Source organism: Chionomys nivalis, chromosome 7 (genome assembly GCF_950005125.1).
Source record: "Chionomys nivalis chromosome 7, mChiNiv1.1, whole genome shotgun sequence".
NCBI lineage: Eukaryota > Metazoa > Chordata > Mammalia > Rodentia > Cricetidae > Chionomys > Chionomys nivalis.
This window is the reverse complement of record NC_080092.1, coordinates 57,787,937-57,809,059: the sequence shown is the minus strand read 5'-3', so window position 1 is coordinate 57,809,059 and position 21,123 is coordinate 57,787,937. Positions and strand designations below refer to the sequence as shown.

General features: G+C 44.5%; 1 protein-coding gene across 1 annotated transcript in view; it reads right to left on the bottom strand.

Annotated features, from left to right (window-relative positions):
• Positions 1 to 94: 94 nt before the first annotated feature.
• The window catches only part of Blmh (bleomycin hydrolase), a 42,303-nt gene continuing 21,274 nt past the window's right edge, over positions 95 to 21,123 (bottom strand). Inside the window, exons 7-12 of the mRNA XM_057776466.1 lie at positions 20,099 to 20,254; positions 19,116 to 19,274; positions 18,947 to 19,014; positions 17,325 to 17,442; positions 14,145 to 14,214; positions 95 to 979 (exon numbers count right to left, since the gene is read on the bottom strand). Coding sequence (XP_057632449.1) covers positions 828 to 979; positions 14,145 to 14,214; positions 17,325 to 17,442; positions 18,947 to 19,014; positions 19,116 to 19,274; positions 20,099 to 20,254 — 723 coding nt within the window. The 3' untranslated portion in view covers positions 95 to 827. The remainder of the gene's footprint in view (positions 980 to 14,144; positions 14,215 to 17,324; positions 17,443 to 18,946; positions 19,015 to 19,115; positions 19,275 to 20,098; positions 20,255 to 21,123) is intronic.

Genomic DNA, 21,123 nt, shown 5'->3' with positions numbered 1-21,123 from the left:
ACCTCCACCATTGGCTGATCCCATTTGTAGCTAAATACACACTTCTTAGAATTTACAGATCAAACACGCTGGCTTATTCTCATTTAGCAAAGTATTTTATTCAAAAGCTTCTCAGCACCATCAAGTTATCAGAAGAAGGAGCATCGCTTCCTCTCCCCACCCAACCCCCAAGGCAGAGACACAAGTTAAACCTGTCAGTGGGGCACCCCAGTGACCACAGCTGACCCCACAAGGTTTTCTCTAAACCTATTTAACCTGACCCAAGCGAAGCTGTGTCCCACAGGAAGGAATCATGTCAGACTGATCAACCTTCCCTTCTCAGGCTATCAGAATCACATGAAGCAACCCTGCAAAAGTTGAATTAGTGACCACCGTGTAGGAAGGACAGTGACCTGTGAGGCAGCATGCAGCGCTGAGAGTTCTAATCCTAGCTAACCCTCCCCCAATCTACTCTAGAAACGAGGAGCACGGGTCTGTTTGTTCTCTGCACACCTCAGCGGCTCCTCTTATTCTCTTACTACAAACACAGAGACCACGACAGTTAGGACAATTACATCTAGTTAAAATGCCAAGAGATCCTGAGCCAGCAGAGATGAGGAGAGCAAACAGTGCTCTCCCTTTTTCTTTTTTTTTTTCTTCTTATGAATATTTGTTTCAGCATAAAGCATCTTTCCCAAAGAGGTTCCTGGAGGAGACTGGGAACCCAAGAGTCTACCTGTGTCCTGTGGGAACAGCCACCCATGTAACTTTGGTTTCAGTCCCTGGATCTGTCCTTGGCAGCTATATCCGATCCCATGGGAGGAGGAAAGAGCTGGAAGCAGTGCCACTCACTCAGCCAAAGCCCCCATGGGGTCCCATGCTGGCAGGACAATGGGCTCCTGCTCTAAGACAGCCAGCACCTCTTCTGGGACATGCTTCCTGTCCACCACCACCTCGTAGACATACTCGGAGAACCACTCATCGGTCATGCACAGGTAACCTGGAAGGAGAGAAGGGCACCTATGAGTTCAAAGAGCAGGGAACCTCCTGCAGAAAGGTCTTTTACCAAAGTGTTTTCCAGCTTTAACCTGCAATCGCATTTGAATCCCAGTCTTACTAGCAATTCTGTGAAGCAAACAGGACAGACATGGCTCTACTTTTACCAACTATGAAACGGGGACTCAGAGGAACTGATGCCCAGTACTAGGGAAGTTTGGTTCAGAGAGGACCAATGGCTATGCAGGTCCATTCTCACCTCACCCACACTCCCAGCATCCCAGCTCCAGGCATGTAGATGGGCCATGTCACCATGCCCAGCAGTCACTCACTCATTTGCAGTTGACAGTGAGTGATCACACAGCCCTTGCTTTTCTGAAAGGGAATGTGTAGTGCCCAAACACCGAGACAGCAAGTGTCCCACATTCCCCAGCATGGCTTCCAAGGGGAGTTGCACAGAGGTACCCATACTAGCAGCCTGCCTCTTCCCATCAGAGAGATTGTCTGAATCTCAGCCTCTACAAGGTCACACAAGTTCCTCTTCAGGACCACACTTCCAGCAAGCTCCTGTGGGCAAATAATCCGCCTAAGCCACCAGTAGTATGAAAAACAAAGTGGAAATGAGAGACTACTAAAGTGTGTGTTAAAACATGTTAAAAGAGTCGCCATGATTCTCCCACTCCAGACAGACGCAGGTTAAGATCCTTCCTGGTAAGCCAGCTCGCGATGCTACACAGCATATTAGAAATGGGTTAGATCAATATGTAAGAGCTAGCCAATAAGAGGTTTAAACTAATGGGCCAAGCAGTGTTTAAAAGAAAAAAAAATGTTAAAAGCATGATTATGAGCTACGAAGGGATGCACAAGCATACACAAAACATGTACCTAACAGGAGCACGGCAGGTGCATCAAAGGATTCGCAAGAACGAGCATCCACTAGCTACAAGATGCAGCTGGCACCTGGTATAAACACTTAGCCACCTCTCTCTCTCTGTTTCTGTAAATCTGGGTTTGTGGTATTAATTCCCACACAGGAGGACCAAGAGTAAGGGAGAAGACACAGATGTTTCTTCCAAGAGGGTTCTCTAAAGTCAGGTATGATAGCACACTCTTATAACAGCAGCATTTCGGAAGGGAAGGCAAGAAGATCAAGATTTCAAAGCCATCTTCTGCTACATAGGGAGATCAGAGTCAGCATGGGCTCCATGACACCCTGTCTCAAAAACAAAGCAAAGCAAATCATACACAGAAAGATATATAGAAACAAATACACATACACACACACACACACTCACTCACACACACACTCCCAAACCCAAGAGGGTTCTCTAGTTAAGTGGTTTCCAAACTTCTTTGGCCTCAAGATCTGTTTATACTATTAAAATAATTAAAGATGGCTAGAGGGATGGCTCAGTGGTCTAGAGCACTTACTGCTCTTGCTGAGGACCTAGGTTTGATTCCTGGCACCAACACGGTGACCAGCACATGTGCTCCAGTTCCAGGGCATCCAATGCATTCTTCTGATCCCCAAGGATACCAGATAACATATGCAGAACACACCCATGCCTGCAGGAGAAACTCTCACACACACAAAATGAAATAAATAAACCTAAAAAGTTAGCTTATGTGGGTTATATTACTATTTATTATACTAAAACTTAAGTTTAAACAGTTCTATGGGCTGGGAAGATGGTTCAGTGGGTAAAGTGCTTGCTGTACATGAGGATTTAAGTTCAGATTACCAGCACTCACATCGAAAGCTCTGCGTGATGGTAAGCTCCTAAAACCATGACTGGGGGTATGGAGAGAAGTGGATTCCAGGGTCTTGCTGGCAGTCACAGTAAGTTCCGGGTTCAGTGAGAAACACTGCCTCAAAAAATAAGGGAGGAGATCACAGAGGAAAAGCAGCTTGCCCACATATGTATACCAGCTCACCGCGTCACCTCATAAGAAAACGTTCTAATGAGCACCTGCCAGTTACTGTGAAAATGGTCTCTGGTTCCTTTCCCCAGCATCACACAGGCAAGTACACACACGTGATGGGGGAGAGTCTTCTGTTTTGTGTTAATTTCATTGGTTAAATAAAGAAACTGCCTTGGCTCTTTAATAGGACAGAAAATTAGGTAGGCGGAGTAGACAGAACAGAATGCTGGGAGAAAGAAGCCGAGTCAGGCAGTCTCCATGATTCTCCTCTCCAAGACAGACGCAGGTTAAGACAGGGTGAATCTTTCCTGATAAGCTACCACCTCGTGGTGGTACACAGATTATTAGAAATCGGTTAATCAAGATGAGAGAGCTAGCCAGAAGAGGCTAGAACTAATGGGCCAAGCAGTGTTTAAAAGAATACAGTTTCTGTGTAATTATTTCCGGGTATAAAGCTAGCCGGGTGGCGGGACGCAGCCCCGCTGCTCATTCAACACACACGAGTGATCTCAGGGGTACTGAACCAAGGCTTGTCAAGGGTTGCTCACCTGGTGAGTACCCTCTTGATGCTGGGCTGCTTCTTCCAACAGTGGGTAAGGAGTGAGCACAGAGCGTGGCCTGTGCTCTTCCGATTGCCCCGACACTGATTGCCGTCATCTGTATCAGTGCACTCCTGAGAAACTCACATTCGCCTTGTCAAAGACATGCGCTGGCCAATGCCTGCAATCCTAGCACCTCAGAGGCTGAAGCAGGATTACTGCAAGTTTGAGGTCAGGCTAGGCTACAGAGTGAGAGCACCATCTGAAACATAGCCATTGTCCCCTACCACAGTGCAGCTGCGCGTGTCCTGGAGCAGCTGTGGCAGTGAAGCAGGTAAAGGACAGAGCAAACTCCGTAAGAAAGCTCTGTGCCCTAACAATACTATCGCACACAATCAAATGAGTCTCCCAAGACTGCCCCGAGAAAATGGACACAAAGTACATCTGCACGATCTTGTCCCAAAAGCAGATCAGATTAAGTCCTCACAAATTAAATCTCCTATCAATTGTAGCCCACCCTTTCCATGTCCCTGCAAGAGGACCGCCTTGATTAGCTTCTCTCTGCAGGATATGAGTTCTTCGAGGCCCATGACACCCTCACAGTGTGAAAGCTGCCAAGTAATTGCACCCTGGGAAGATAACAGACGTGGCAGCTCCAATTGTTGACACCGCATGTCTCAGAGTTTTACCGAGATTAGGATCAGTGAGGCTGAAACCAGGAGGGCTGACACAGTCTGGAGCCCCAGGGTGCTGCGGTGCACTCGGCAGCAGATTGTGGGTGTGGGGCTCTGAACTTCAGTTCCCAGCCCAAATGAGAACAGTAAATTAGGATCCCAAGGTTAACATTTAGGAAGACAGACAATGCAATGTATAATGAAGTCAACTTCAGAGATACAATTTCACTTAAGCATTAGTATCTTATTTATATTCTTTGAGCAAATAAAATAAGCAATTCCTAAGTATCTGGCAAAGTTTCTGAGTTTTGTATGGGGAAAGGGCAGGCAGGGTCTGGGATAAAGGTGCAGAGCCAGGTGCTGAGACTCACACGTGAAGAGCCTGGTCGGCAGCTTTACAGATAGGAGTGCCTACCTGAGTCTCTGATTGCCTGCCGGGGTCTGAGAATTAAACCTTGCAGACTATATTAAAACAATAAAACATTATCATTTATTTTTTAACTGACTAATACATATTTTTAATTATTACTTTATTTCTAGTTATATGTATGTAGTAGGGTGTGTAGACGCAGTGTAAACCTATGGGAGCCAGAAGAGGAACTTGGACGTCCTGGAGCTGGGGTTACAGGTGATTGTGGGCTGTCTGTCTAATCTGAAGTGGGTGCTGAGAACTGAACCTGGGTCCTCGGGAAGGGAGCCTGTGCTCTCAACTGCTGAGCCAACTCCAGCCCCAATCTGCCACTTATGAATTAGAAATATTTCCCAGTTTTTCTCATCTTGTTCTAAGACATACTGCACCTCACTGACAATTTGTAGTTAATTATTACTTTGCTATTAAAAAAGTGTGTGTGGCGGGGAGGCTGGAGAGATGGCTCAGTGGTTAAGAGCATTGGCTGATCTTCCAGAGGTCCTGAGTTCAATTCCCAGCACCCACATGGTGGCTCACAGCCATCTGTAATGAAATCTGGTGCCCTCCTTCTGGTCTACAGATGTACATGTAGATAGAGCATCATATACATAAGATAAATAAAACTTAAAAAATTATTAAAAACAAACAAGTGTAGGAAAAACGAAGTCATTAAATAGGTGTGGTAGTGCACACCTGTAATCCCAGCACAAGCAGCCAGACAGGAAGACCACACAGTTGAGGCTGGCCTGAGCAATGTAATGAGATTCTGAACATATAAATAAACAGTGAGATATTGTCTGCTCAGCTCTGGTGAGTGTGTTCAGCTGCACTGACCTAAGGAAGGGTATGACTCAACACCCTAACTCAAGGGTGCAGCTAGGCTTCCAAACTGTCTAAGACAGAGTGAGAGACACCTTACAGACGCTAGCCAGCCACTGCAACGACACTGCAAAGAACACACAGCAATTGAAAAAGTCCTTAAGAAAGCACACATAAGCGGTCTGTCATCTGAGGGCTTCACACACAGTGCATGCACTGTACACACACAGTCCAACACATAACATTAACTAAACAGCATGTCATGCCATGAGCTAATCCATGTTCTCTCCCAGGTATTTGAAATGTTCTATTATTTTTTGGTTCCTTTAAAAAGTTACCCAAGTAATTCAAGTTTATTATAAGAAAATATTTTTAGAAACAGTAAGAAGAGAAGAAGAGAAGGAAGCGGTAATTTTAAAACGATCTACACCTACTAGAGGAACCTGTTACCTTTACATCGCTTCAGTAAGTCTACCTGCAGACTGCATCCTAGGGGACAAACCGCAACAACTGTCATCACAAGCACCACCCCTACCACTGAGTCTGGGCTGTTTGTTCATCTCAGGACCAATACTGTAATACTAACAATAGTTCTGGGACTGACTCTGTGTCTGCATTCTCAATCTCCATGTGTCTCTATTATTAAGACTTGTATAGACAACTGCCAACTTTCTTTTACGGTTTGTCTGAGCCATTTTTAAGTTTTCTTTTACCTGAGGCCTCTCAAGATGGCTTTCTTGTGGGTAAAGGCACTGGCTGCTCAGCTCAATAACCCAAGTGTGACGCCTGGAATGCACATGGTAAAGGAGAGAACCAAGTCCTTCACGTAGCCCTCTTCCCTCCACATTTTGCCTGTGGCATGTACGCGCACACACACAAATAAAAGTATGGAGAAACCGAAAGAGAAGCAGTAGAGGCTGGAGAGATGGCTGAACAGTTAAGAGTCCTTGCTGCTCTTCTAGGAGACCTGAGTTTAGTTCTCAGAACCCGTGTTGGGGGAATTACAACCATCTGTAACTATCTCCAAGGGAACCGATACCCACCTTCTAGCCTCCAAAGGCACCTGTACTATGTGCACATACACAAGGACACACACATATTTAAAAACCTCTAACAAAAGGAAAGGCAATAAATTATCTGAGCTCTGTCTTACCCCCATAAAGGGTTAATGTTTCATAAAGAAAAAGGTAGAGGGAGGTGACCAAATAACCACTTATACTTATGACTGTCACTTGGACAGTGATTTAAGAAGCTGCTTCTCCTCCAGACTAGACACAGATGTCTGGCTGGGCTGAGGACACATTCATGGTCACGCACCTTCGCTGATAACAGCTGAGATATCCACAGAGCCGGATATTATGGGTGGCCTCTCTCAGACACAAAGGCCAGAGAAGGTGAGGCGGCACTGATAAAGGCACAGGAAAAACGAGGCATGGTGAAACAGCAAACACAGTAAAGGAGGGCTGCTTGGGTATCTTTAAGTGTTTAAATTATATTTATTTGAATGTGCAAACATGCCATGGTATAGAGTCAGAGGGCAACCTGTGGGAGATGGCTTTCTCCTTCTACCACATGGGCCTCAGGAACCAATCTCACGGTGTAAGGTTTAGAAGCGAGGTCCTTTACCCAATTTCATTGCCCCATTCATACTCCTCCAACCCCCTTTTTCTTGTGTTTTTGTTTTTTTGATTTTTGAGATAAAGTTTTTCTGTATAGCCTTAGCTGTCCTAGATATCCTGGAACTCACTCTGTAGACCAGGCTGGCCGCAAACTCACAGAGATCCACCTGTCTCTGCCTCCTGAGTGCTGGGATTAAAGATGTATGCCACCACTCCCAGTTTTCATTTGTACTTTTAAAAGCCATAACAAAATTCAAGAACCAAAAGTGCAGTCACCCCAAGGAGGTGCCCTTCCCTAAGTGGTCCAGAGACGACAGCTTACTGCAGGGCTCCAGTCTCTTATCCCTAGAACCCAGGCAAGCCTGAGACTAGACGTGACTGGGTCAGGCCAAGGTTTTTCCTGCCCAAGGGCCTCACTTCACAGGGAACTTTTCTCTGTCCCCCCAAACCATCACTCCTTGTTCTAGGGTAAGGCCCGTGGATGGCAGGCCACATTACTGCTTAGCCACACCTCTTGTCCGAAGCATTCTCCAAATGCCAAGGACTGCTATCTGAGCTACCAACTCCCTAGCTAGCCTCTCCTTAGCCTTGGCAAGAAGCCCTACCCTTTATCAAGCTGTTTTCCTGGAGAACTCCTAAGGGGGGGCCACAGTTTACTCTCCCTGCTCACCATTCTGTTACTCTGCACTTATTCTCGTGTTTGTCACACACACACGCACGCACGCACACACGCACACACACACGCACGCACACACACACACACGCACGCACGCACACACGCACAGAGTGAGACTAGCCTCAACCATCCCAGCTTCAATACTCCCCCCCCCGCCCCCCACACACACTGTACTAGACTAGAAGACACAATAGTGAAAAGCTGGTTTGGCACAAAGGACACAGTGCTGGCATCCCGGTCTCCTAAAATTCCGACACCACCCGAGTATCTAACTAAGCCCAAAGCTCTTTCCTTTGCTCTGACTACTCCTTCATCACATTACTATGGCCCGCCCCCAATCTCCCAAACCCTGACACCTGGCTGCTGAGGTAGGCTTTCCACCCTCACCTTCTCAGGAACCTCAGCCCTGCTTTCCCACATCCCCGCACTGAGGGGCCATGCCCAGCCCTTCCTCTCTCCAGTCACCAGCCTCTAGGAGCAATCACCTTTGCTTTTCTCGGTCTATTTGTCCTGTATCTTACAGTCTGAGGAGCACACCATGAATGCCACTTCTGTCACATCACAGCCCTCTTCAGATCCTGTTCCCATGTCCCAGGAGATTAAGTATAAATTCCTCTGAGGGTCGGGGACATTCATTCCATCATGGTTTGTGCACGGGTCTCTGCATCCTGTTGATAAATGGGAGCTGACGCCACTGCTAATGGCTTTTCCTCAGCACCGGGTTTACCCATCTTCACTGCCTTTTCTCACAAAACCAAGCTTACACTGTAACTGTGACGTAGTAGCAGTCATGCTGAGAGCTGTATTCTCAAAGCTCTGTAGCCATGGCAAGTGAGACAGTCCTTTCCAAACGAGGAAGTGAGCGAGCAATGCTCCCGCTCTCGTCAGTCTAGAGCATTAATGACAGTAGCCAAGGCTGTGGTGTGCTTCCTTTGCACTTCACACAACAGTTACACACCAGCCTTATAGATGAGAAAGTCACACTCAGACAGGCTCAATACCACACAACACCATGCACAGCCAATGGATGGTGGGACGCTTGGAGGCATCCATACAGCCTAGCTCCAGATTCTGTGCTTAACCATCCTTAAAATGGCGTAAACACGTCTTAGGGCAAAGTAGAGTCTTTTACACAAAAAAGCAGAAATATACATATAACATTTTGTTAACTAGGAGAGGGATTCTCTCAGAAGCTGAGCCTGTTTACAGGTTTGAAGCCTTGGATCTGGAGTGTCCCTGTGCCTACATGGCCGCTGTCTCAAGTTCTGCATGTCAATACAGACCCACCACTGACCCCGACAGCCTGTGTTCCCTCTGCTCCACTCACACGTACTAGCTTCCAGTTAACAAAGATAAGCAGTGAAAAGTCCTTCTCAAAGAACTGCACTCCCAGGTGTCCCTGGCAAGAGCTGAATCGACCAATCGTGGGGAAACATGAAACCCTCTGCCGTAAAGTAACAAGCTCTCCAGATCAAGGACCTCTACCGCAAGCTATAAAATCACTCTTATTATAGTCAGTTCAGCTCACATCATTTATACTATTTGAGTTTCTAGCTCTCCAAGTGAATCCTAAGCACACCAGCAAATACTGGTGGTTCTCTGTAAGTCGTATATGACTAAGGAATCCAAGAGATCTGAATCCCAACCCTGCCCCAATCCTGTGCAACATGTACACATCAAAATCTCTCAATAAGCTTCAACTGCTTCACGCACAGCACTGGTGCAACCACACAATCACATCCTGCCGTGACACGGTGCTGTGATAGGAACACACATGCACATCAGCAAACCCATCTTGGGTCCCTCTAACAGCTAACTCTGGGGTTTGAGCGACTGTCATACAGTCTGAACAAAGCTTTATGGGAAGAGCAGCAGCTGTGCTGTTGGGAGGGCAGCACAAAGGCCAGTGAGGCCCTCGGGGATCTGTGCCCAGGAACCGATAAGCAGGTTTTTACCACAGCACACCAGCTTCCACGACAGAAAATCACAGGAACGGGTTTTGTGCAAAACTCTGAATATACTGCTTTCAAAATTATGTGCTATCTGGCTAGTGAGAGACACTTATTGGTCATGATGTTGGATATAATAAAGGATGTAACGTAAATTGGCAAGGAAGTTTCTTTCTGATTAATATCCAACATGCTGACATTTCTCTAACCAGAAACACAGAGTTCTTTTTTTGGAGGAAGTCTAGACATTTTACTAAAATTATATCAGAAACAGGCAGATTTATTTGTAAGATAAAAAAAATGTGGTTTAAAATCATTTTAAAAGCTCATGTACCTGAAAGATGCAAAACAATCTGAATGTGTAAAACTCATCTTGGCTCAAAACGAAAAATAAGAGATTTTTTTGTTTTGTTTTTCAAGACAGGGTTCTTTGTGTAGTCTTGGCTGTTCTAGAACTAGCTCTATAGACCAGGCTGGCCTTGAACTTGTAGAGATCCACCTACCTCTGTCTCCTGAGTGCTGGGATTAAAGGTGTGTAACACCACTGCCTGGCTAAGAGACAATTTTTAAAAGATAAAGATTTTCATCCAATGAAGAAAATTTGCAGTATTGGAAATATCCCCTCTCAAAAGTTACATTATTCTCTTACTTTCTCATGTAATCTTAGCTTAACAACAAAGAACAGAGTCTTATGTCCCTTCAGCCACTGTTTCTGGTCACCAAAGATCAATGAGAGCTCACGACCACCATGTGGCAGGGAGCATGGCAGCAGGCAGCAAGGTGCTAGGGCTGTAGCTGGGACAACCACAAGGCCGAGAGCTAACTGGGAATGCTGTGGACTTCTGAAAACTCAAAACCCGTCCCCAGAGACACATCTTCCCCAGTGAGGCCATACCTAATTCTTCCCAGTTTCACTAACCAGAGACTAAACATTCAAATATAACTGAACCACGCACTGTCTTGTGACTGGGCCAGATGCTTCCACATGAGTTCAGAGAAAGCATTGCTTGCACTCAGGAAGCCACTCTGCAGTCAGGGTGAGTGTGATCTGGCTCTGTCACACATCACTGTGGCCTGAAGTCATTCTGGCCTAAAGACTACACTCTCTCAGATAAGTTTCTGGCTAAGGATGAGTGGAGTTGAGGGCTATTTCCTCTATTATTTTTTTGGGGGGTGGGGGCCGATACTAGGTCTCATAAACACAGGATGACCTTGAACTCCTAATCTTCCCACCTCCACCTCCCAAGTACTGGGTTACAGTGTAGGCCACTATCCTCAGCACTACTTCCTTGAACTTACACTTCTGAACAGCTTCTAAAATACTTTATCAGATCACCTTTTTAAAATAAGAAATAAGGTAGCAAATCCCACAGCCTTTCTTCATATCACTATGAAACCCATTTCTGATACGATCCATAAACAAGGATCAAACGAGGCAGGATTTCACACAGGGCAGGAAACAGCCGTGGGATGCCTGCTCTACACGCACTCCATTTCCAGCGCAGCAGACTGCCAGTACTCACACCCATCCGCATATCCAACTTACGCTGGGCAGAAAATGCCAGGAACATGATCAAAAGAGAAGACTGAGGCCGAGCCAGGGCAGGGAGCAAGGACAGCCTGCCTAAGTATCTTTGCCTGTTTACCTCCAGCTTATAGGATCAAAGCTGCTTTTCAGAAATATGGATCTTAATGGACAGAAATCCCAAAGAGAACAATAATAAACTGTTAACAATGTCTTCAGAACCCCAGGAGCCCACTTCACACAAATTACAAGGTCTGCCTCCATGGGCCAGTCGTGGATGACAGACAAAGGACTTTGCTGAAGTAAACATACATTGTCACCAGAGTAACACATTAGGTGCTCTTCAAAGGCCAGGCCAAGTGTGCCAAAAAAATTAGATCATAGTTTCCTTTCTTCCTGTTAAGTTAGAAAGGACATTACCAAGAAACACATAAGAGTTATTTATTTTGGCTTTGAAAGAACTATTTCTTGCCCATCCCCAATTCAATCTCTTATCTTTGTGGCTCTACAATCTCAGGCATTTTAGCTATTTGAGAATAACCACCAAAACAGTATTCAGCTTTCTCGAGACAGATTCCAGAGAGTGTGAGCATCAAGACCCTGGTTCTCTCAACATGACAGAGGCAGTGAGACTGAGAAGGTAACCTGCACTGCACAGGGAAAGGGTCCAACCACAGAGGAAGTCAGCAAAGCGGCAGAATCCTCTCTAGAGTAAGTATTTAGTTTCCGAGCAGTAACACAAGACACAGAGCCTTCTCCTAGCTTTGTGATTGTCCGGCCTTCCTTATAGCTGAAACCCAGTGATGTCACAGAATGAAACTGCCAAAAAAGCAAGCTGTATGTAACCTTAGTCCTTTTCTTGGACAAAGATCAGACAGAAGCCAGAGAAGTTCACCTGAAGCAAGAGAAAAGTAACTTGAACCCAGTATTTTAGATTTGCTACAAGTTACCCAATCCTTTAAAATGTAAGCATCCCTTTCTTTTATAAAAAATTAAAACGGAAGAAGCATGAACACAGTAAGTTTTCTGCATCTGGGGAAATTGCAGCGGGTCAACATTGGAGGACAATGGATGAGTCTCACTCTGGGAAACCACCTTCATGCATTTCCCTGCCAGGTAACGTTAAGTGCTCATTTGTTGCCAGACATTTGTACATTGTGTGAACATGTATTGCTGTGATTGGTATAATAAAAAGCTGAAAGACCAAATAGCTAGACAGGAGGTATAGGCGTGATTTCTGAGAAGAAAAATTAAGATGAGGAGGAATCTAGGCATGTGGGAGGCATGTAAGAGGCATGGGGAAGAAACAGGAGGTGCAAGATGAAAGAAAGGTAATGCCACTTGATAGAACATAAATAAATATAAATGGGTTGATTAAAGTTATAAGAGCTAATGGGATAAGCCTAAACTAATGGCCAAGCTTTTGTAATTAATACGATGTCTCCATGTAGTTATTTGGGAGCTGGCTGGCAGTACAGAGAAAGACATGCTGCAGCTGCATTCATTTCTTAGCCATCACTGACTCATGGATTTAACAGAGACGTTGAAACTCTTTTTGCTAGCTTTGTTAAGGCTTAAAGTCTCTACTCCCAGATACCAACTGCATTTGTACTAAAATGAAATTTATTTAGTAAGAAAGCATACTTTTTAAAGTACTGCACTGCAATTCTTAACAGTGGAATTGGCAAAAGGAACATTTCTGTAGGGAACTCCTAGGATTCTCTTAAGTATGAAGCCTAAAGTTACCACTTAAAATGCTTTTTATACTGCAATTTCGGACCCTGGTAGAAATCAGAATAAGTTACAGTGGCAAGGCTAAACAAAATAATGTAGATATATACAAGTTGTAGGAAAATTTTAAATAAGGATAACTAAAAGAAAATTAAGATCTCTAACTGACCACTGATTTGTAGTTGGGAATGTTCTTGGAAACCTTGAGATTTTTTGTTTGTTTGTTTTTGTTTCTGATATATAAAAGCTTTTTAGGGGCTGGAGAGATGGCTCAGTGATTAAGAGCACTGCCTGCTCTTCCAGAGTACCCAAGATCAATTCCTCATATCCACATGGCAGCTTATAACTGTCTGTAATTCCAGTTCTGGGGACCTTACACCCATGGCCAAACACCAATGCATATAAAATAAAAATAAATAAGTTTTAAAAACCCGCTTTTTAAAGGCTGTTTATGCTTGAAATTTTAGAACTTCAAGCTGAAAAATGTGGTCTGGGAGTACAACTCGGTGGTCAAGTGCCTGCTTAACAGGCACAGGGCCTGAGCTAGTCAATCCTCAGTATGGACAGAGTGGGGGACGATGAAGAGGGAGAAAGAGAGGGGGAAGTCAGGTATAGTAGCACAGCCCTGTTACCTCAGCTGAAGGACTGAGAGTTCAGTCAGCTTGGGCAATTTAGTGAAGCCTCTTTCAAAACAGAATTCCCAAAATGGGCTGGGGAATTAAAAAAAAAAAAAAAAAAAGCAGTAGCTACAGTCACATGTGATAGGACCACATACATGTGTGGGCTGGCGTTTTGTGGTTACCTCTTTCTCAGCATCTGTCTTCCTTACTTTTGGAGAAAACATGAACCACACAGTCTACTAGACTAGTTGTAAGAATGAAAAGAGTGTGGTGTGGAAGCCAGAGATGCAAGATAGACACTTAGGACCAAACTGAAGCACACGTCTCACCCGACAGGGATCAAAGAGCTGGAAGGAGGGACGGTTTGATCTCAGCCTTTCTTGCTAGGGCCCCATCTCTAACATGATGGTGCAGGGACAAGAATGTATGAAATGTCACATACCAAGGTCACTGAGAAGGACTCACCACTTTCATTCAACCAAGATGCTCTGTTACAGTCCTAACGACACATGTTGGTCTCAGTGAACTTGGGAGTTTAGGTACACATAAGAAATCGGTTTTTCCTGTAGAAGAGCTGAGCCGGAGGAATCAGTATTGACAAATCCCCTACATTGGAACACTCTTCTACCCAGAGAGGCAGAGTACAGCAGGTCCCAGGTTCGCTGAGTTAGTGGCTGAACCTTACCTTTGTGGCCGTGGTCTTCACCCCACGAATTCTCTACTCTCCATTTCACAAATACACCATCCTGATCATCCTGCCAGAAAGTGAACAACAGTGTAGTCTGAAATGAGAGCCTGTTAGCTGGTGTCACATCGTTTAACTCATTGCAAGCTGCTTAGAGAACTGTATGAGCAGGGCCATGTTACCAAGACACTCCAAGATTAGGGGAATTTTAACCTCTCAGAAGTAAAAATACAGTAAAAAAGAAAATACTACCTCCTTTTTTATTTCAGAGATCTATGTTTTATTTATGTGTGTTGGTGTGCACATGTGCACATACATATATGTGGGTGCTGTGAAGGCTAGCGGGTGTGAGGCCTTCTGGAGCTGGAGTTACAGAAAGGTTTCTGAGCCCCCTGCCCTTGGTGCTGGGACATAAAATCTTGTCCTCTAAAGAGCAATAAGCTCTCTTAACCACTGAGCCATCCCCCTCCCCCATATTTCCTCCTTTATGTTCTATTCTATACAGAAAGAAAAGGCACCTAGGGCTGGCTGGAGGGCTCAGTGGGTGAAGTACTTGATACGCAAGCCTGACTACCTTAGTTGGGTCTCTGGAACCCAGCAAAGGTGGATGGAGAGAGCCAACTCCTCAAAGCACAAAGCTGTCCCCAGGGACTCTTGCTTTCATTCAAATTCTTTGAAAAGGCATCCCACTGCCTTAATTTTAGGAAATCCTAAGACCTGGTCAAAGTTTTTATAAAGCAAAACAAAAATATCAAGATACCCAGTTTTCTATTTAGGGAAACTAAGTAATGATATCCTCCAAATATGTTCTTTTACTGATTCAGCTACATAAATACTGAATTTAAGAGATTGAATAAAAAGAACAATTTCATAAACAAAGCCCAGCCAGTTCAACTGTTCTCCCTCTTTTGTCTTCATTAATAAAGTAGGTTTGATTTTCATCTTCTTAAAGAGGCAGTGATACTCACCATGATAACCCTCATTCACAGTCTTTATTAAGAGACACAGAGAGGGACGAAAGGCAAACTCCATCTGGGAAAAAGTTTTTCCTCTGTGTCTACCGAGGCCATTGCTGCTGTCAGAACAGCTCTCATCTCTGACCTCTGACCCTTGTGTCAGCTCCAGTGACTTCACGTGCCAGCTCCCACCTGCACATCACTGCCTGATGAGTGTCATCCACGTGGGATTCAGTTTCTTCTGGCTTTGCCCACCCAAACATTGGCTATCTTCTCTTAGCAAACGTTTCTTAGATCTCAGATTTAGCCAACAAACAAACCCACAGACATCCAACACCTGTACTAACACCACCAAACTATCCATGCTGGGTCCGGTTCATTACCCTGCCCACTGCAATGCCTCTTCTCTTCCTCTGAAACATCACCGCTACCATCACATCTGTTCACCTGTCAGTCTAAGTCTGATGATGTTTGCCGTGGATTCCTGTGCAACCTAAATCAAGCTGTCCTCTAGGTCACATACAAACTGAGAATGACACATGGTCCTGCTTCACAGAGAGTCCAAGAAACCACCAACACAGCAGGACCTTTTAGGAATTATCACTAGTGTGCATTTACCTCAGTATGACTATTAAAATATAGTTCAAACTAGTTTTAGTGGCCAAAAACTTGTAGTGGTAGGAAAAAAAAACATTTTTCTTTCTTTTCTTCGAGATAAAGTCTCACGCTATAGCCAGGCTGGCCTCAAACTCATGGCAATCCTCTACCTCTATCTCTTGAATGTTAGAATTATAGGAATGAACTACAATGCTTGGCAAATGTTTTCCTTCTTAAAAACAAAACAAAAAACATGTGTAAGAATGTGTTGTTGCATGCTGCATGAATAGCTTTCCCAATCTACAAAGGCAACAGCAACTGTACTCCATACATCTGTCTGTATCTTGGTGTGGGAACCTCTTTACCCACAGAGCTGAGAAGATACAGTGATGAAGAAAACAGCTGCCTGGCTGTAAGAATTCACCTTCTAGCAATTTAGGAAAAGTACCTGAGGATCAGAAATGAGCAGTGGCTGACTACTTAGTTCAGGGTGCTTTATACACCACAATGGGCTTGAACTCACATAAAACATCTAAGAGTCTTATTACTTAAAAGCCAAACCCTAAAACTTACATAAATGTAATTAAACCTGCAAGATTAGGTTTTGGTTTTGGATTCTTCTGTTTTGAGCAGAGTCTTGAGATACAGACCAAACAGGGATCTAGCACTCAGCCTTCCTGCCTCAGGCTCCCCAGGGCTGGGACGGCAGCAGTGCACCTCTACAGCCAGCTAAGATCTGGATCTGAGTAAGAGAGCACAGGGTTCCGGAGCACTGTGAGGTCAAAGAATATCCTCTAATGAAGCAGCTGGAAGGGACGGGAGGAAAGCACAGTGAAAACTCCATCCCACTCTCAGTTCTGCCTAGAGAGCACACAAAGCGATTCAGACAAACGCCTCAGAAACGTCAGGACTTCTAGGAGGATAGTTAAGACAATCTGGCATAACAATATGCCGGCTATTTCTAAATGCTTTGGTGATCATAAATCTGGCAGACAGCATAACAAACCCAATGTAGGTAAGGGAGGGAGTGAGCCTGAGTGCCTTTCTGGCGATGGTGCTGGACAGAGAACACGCTTGCTTGTGAGGGCAAAGGGCCAACGCAGCTCACGCCGTCTCTCTTCTGTGCTTCCTGACCACTCCACAGCCTAGAATGGGTCCAAACAGCAGTACTGCCATTGACAGGGAGCCCAAAGCATTTACATCCCAATTCCTACAGCTATGTATAAATCCAGTGTTGGGCACAGAGGCCACAGTTATTGTGAACCACAGCAGCTTGTGAATCGGAATGACCACAGCAAAAAAGGTGAGCAAGGCCATCAAGATACTTACTTTAAGAGCCCATTTCAGTTTCTGACATCTTTTCCTAGGTTCCTTTCCTAACCTTCCAAACCACGGAAAAGAAGTTACTGCTTTGCTTTTTGCTGACCCAAACTTTTAAAAGTTTTAATTGTTTTAATTACCACTGAGCAAGTAGCCAAACACCACGTGACACAGGAACATCTTAGTTGGAAGCTAACACTCAACAGAAATCAAATACAGAACGTCCATGGCTCTGCTGGACTGACAGTCTGAGAAGCTGGATCCACCTGCGCATCAGTGGGCCCATTAGCGACATGCCGGGGCCTACCTTCTCTGAGACAGCAGTGAAGGTCATGGCGTGGGTCATGAGCGACTCACCGAAAGCCAACCTCTCGGCTTTATTCATGTTCTTCAAGGAGACACCAAACACTAACTCATGGTCGTAGCTGTAAAGAGAATGACAGAGGAAAGTAAGGAGAGTGTAGCCAGCCGGGCAGCTCCAAAGGAGAGGCTGTGAGAGCACCGGCACACACAGAGCCAGTGCCAACGGGCGCCCACTCCTTTCATGCCACTACAGTATGCAGGGCAAGCTCAATTTGTACTGTAATTTTGGAAAAAAAAACTTACTTTTTTTCTTGGTTTTGTTTGCTTGTTTGAACGATTTTGTTTGAGACAGGGTCTCTCTACATAGCTCTGACTGTCCTGGAACTCACTCTGTAGACCAAGCTGCCCTCTAACTCAGAGATCCACCCGCCTCTGCCTCCCAAGTGCTGGGATTAAAGCTGTGCACCTCCACATTAGGCAAAAAAACCAAAAAAAACAAACAAAAAAAAAACCAACCCTCTATTTTAAGAAATTAAAGCTTTTGAAATAACTTCTTTATTATGAAAATGGTCTCTTTCAAGTTGGTAGGCCCTCCTAGTTACTGAATCAAACCACTGACTGTGGAATTAATTAATTAGAGGCACGGTCTTATATAGCTCAGGCTGGCTTTGGATTCACTATATAGCAGAGCTTCACTTGAACTCTTGATCCTTCCTGCCTCCACTCTCCAAGTGCTGGGGTTACAGTCTTGTGCAACTCCACTGCTCTGAATGTGAAATTTAAATATATAAATGCTAAAACAATGGTGACTAATTTCAAATATAAAACCAAAAAATTTAACCATTAGAAGTTCCTTTCCTTTTGTTAAATATCAGGATATTACTCCTACTAGTAACAATTACTTATGGATAAATCTAAAAAGATGTATTTTATTTTATTATTTTTGTGAAGATTGCATGTGTGTGTCTGTAGATGCCGATGGAGGTCAGAAGAGAACATTAGATCCCCTGGAGCTGGAGTCACAGGTGGTTATGAGCTATCTGACATTACCTGGGAACTGAACTCAGGTCCTCTGCAAGAGCAACAAGTGCTCTTAAAACCATGCTCAGCCATCTCTCCAGTCCCTAAAATAATGTATTTTAAAACCTAGGAATCTTGCCTGATGCAGCTTGGAAATGAACCTTCAATGTCAGCAAAGATGAAGGAGAATGATTTAAGGAAAATATATAAATTAGCCCAACTGTCCTAAAGGAAAATATATAAGGCATCAAAGTAAGGGAAGCATTGAGAGAAAGATCAGTAGAAGGGCTCCAGAAAGCCTCTTATTACACCGCAATGTGCCAAGCAGCTTTCCTGCCGGACCGCTGCATGTTCAGTGTCTCCCACATAAGCCAGCATCTTAGGAACTCCAGTGAGTTCTGCTAGTGTGATCTTGGTTTCCTGGGTTACAGCAGTTACACTTGTGCGGCCTCTGCCAGGAGCCACAACTTCACAGATGCAGAGAAAGACCCACCCTCAGGCCAACCTCAATGTCCTGATGAACCTCAGCAGAGGATTTCAAACACGAGCGCATTCCAACAGCAACGACCCACAAAGAACTTTCTATTTTGAATTCCGTGCACTCACACATTCATGTCACTGAGGCCCAGCTTGCCATTGAAGTGTTTTCCAACATCACAGCCAAACCACACAGCCTAGAAATAGAAGAAAGTCAACATAAACCAGAGCAGTGAAAAGGAAAGCGGCAGCTGTGTTAACAACCACGTGGGAGACAGAAACGTAAGGCAGTACTAACCTCTCCATCTTTGATGGAGGCAGCAACCATCTTTTTCAAGAAGTCAATGGGCTGGTTGTTATACAGCGTTTTTCTCCCTCCAACCATATTGCTCAAGTAGTCTACTGTGTACAATTTATTGTACTTGTGCTGGGGCCGTGGGTCATTCACAAAACAAATCTTTTGAGATCAAGAACATGTGTATTAGAACACAAGACCAAAGATGTCAAGCAAGACACAATCCTCACTGATAGGTCGCTATGGTTACAACAAGGTCATCACCTCTAACTACAAGAAGAAACACTATAGTCACAAATAAAAGTAACAAATAAGCAAAAACTGGTCAAACACATATAAAGAAGGGTACTACGTATTCTAATTAGCACAAAGAGCACACTTGAGAGCTGTCCCCTACTGGTAAAAACTGCCCCCAAATTTATTCTGTCATACTGCACATAACACATGAGGTAACACATTGTCACACACCCTTCCTCAAAGTGCAAGAGAGGCTCAATGTGCAGCAATGCAATTTCTTGAAGAGGGTCAAAAAGCCCATTGAGGAGGGAGGGGGCCCTGGTCATCCTGCTAGGCAGACGCAGAAGAAGGAAGTACAACACTGGATGCCTCCTTTAACAAGAAAGCTCCCAGCAAGGCCAGGAGATTGGGGTGCTCTGAGCTATTCATACTATCCAATATACCACCAATATCAATCTATGTACCTGAGATTGATCTGGACCTAACTTATAGGGAAGAAGGGTGGGATGTGGGAATAAGCTGACTCTTGGCCTAGAGTCAGGAACCCTCTGAAGAGACACACTAGGGGAAAGTAACCCTGCTGTGCCTACTTTTGTCAGGTGCATATAAGCTTCAGAGAATGAAAACAAAAAGTTTCTAGCATCCAGTTTGATGGATGTGCACATTAACCTGGGACTCTTACGTTCTCCATGTAAACAACAGACCTTAACCATTTACATAGTCAGCAGCCGCCGACACTAGTCTCTAACCTTATCTTCCATATTGAAGAGTGGCTTCACGTGTTCCTGGTAAAACTGCAAGGGGGTTATGGGGCCAATCTTGTGGTAGTTTTTGTCTTTGTCTCGATACTCCCAGGTGAAGGTCTCTGGTGGGTTACCCAAGCAGATGCACACCACTCGGAAGATCTGGAAGAGATGGGTGATTAAGGGCTTCATTTCCACAAGCCTCAAAAGTGCTCAGGAATTAACAGCTATGTTTCAAACCCAGAAAATGCAGAAGAAATCTACTACTACTCCAAGATTCAAAAGTTATCACAAGTCAATATCTAAGTTCTCAAGCACTCCGAACAGCAAAGCTCTGAAATGTGAATACATTAATATTCTTAGCCAAGCGCTGCAAATTTCCTTAGCTAAGAAACTTGTCCACACCAGGCATGGTGGCACGTTAACAATTAGTAGAGCAATTAGCTTTAATCTCAGCACTTGGAAGGCAGAAGCAGGGGGATCTCTGTGGGTGGAAGGCCAGCCTGGTCTACATAGTGAGTTCCAGGACAGCCAGAGCAAATAGTGAGACCCTGTCTCGAAAGGAAAGAAAGGTAAATGCTCTAACACTAAACAATACTACCAATCCCCAAATAATGTATTTTTAAAATACTTGTTTATACTTTTAATCATGTGTATTTGTGTGTCTGTGTAGGGAGGCACGGGTGTTGGAGAAGACCAGGGATGTTGGATCCCTGTGAAATTGGTGATATAGGAACTTATAAACTGCCCCATATGGATACTGGGAATCAAACTCAGGTCCTCTGCAAGAGCTCTTAGCCAGTCCCAAATGATGTATTTTCTTTTTCTAACTTTTTAAAAAATCTATTTATTTATTATGTATACAGTAGTCTCAGTATTCTGTCTGCATGTATGCCTGCGGGCCAGAAGAGGGCACCAGATCTCATTATAGATGGTTGTGAGCCACCATGTGGTTGCTGGGAACTGAACTCAGGACCTTTGGAAGGGCAGGCAGTACTCTTAATCACTGAGCCATTTCTCCAGCCCATGAT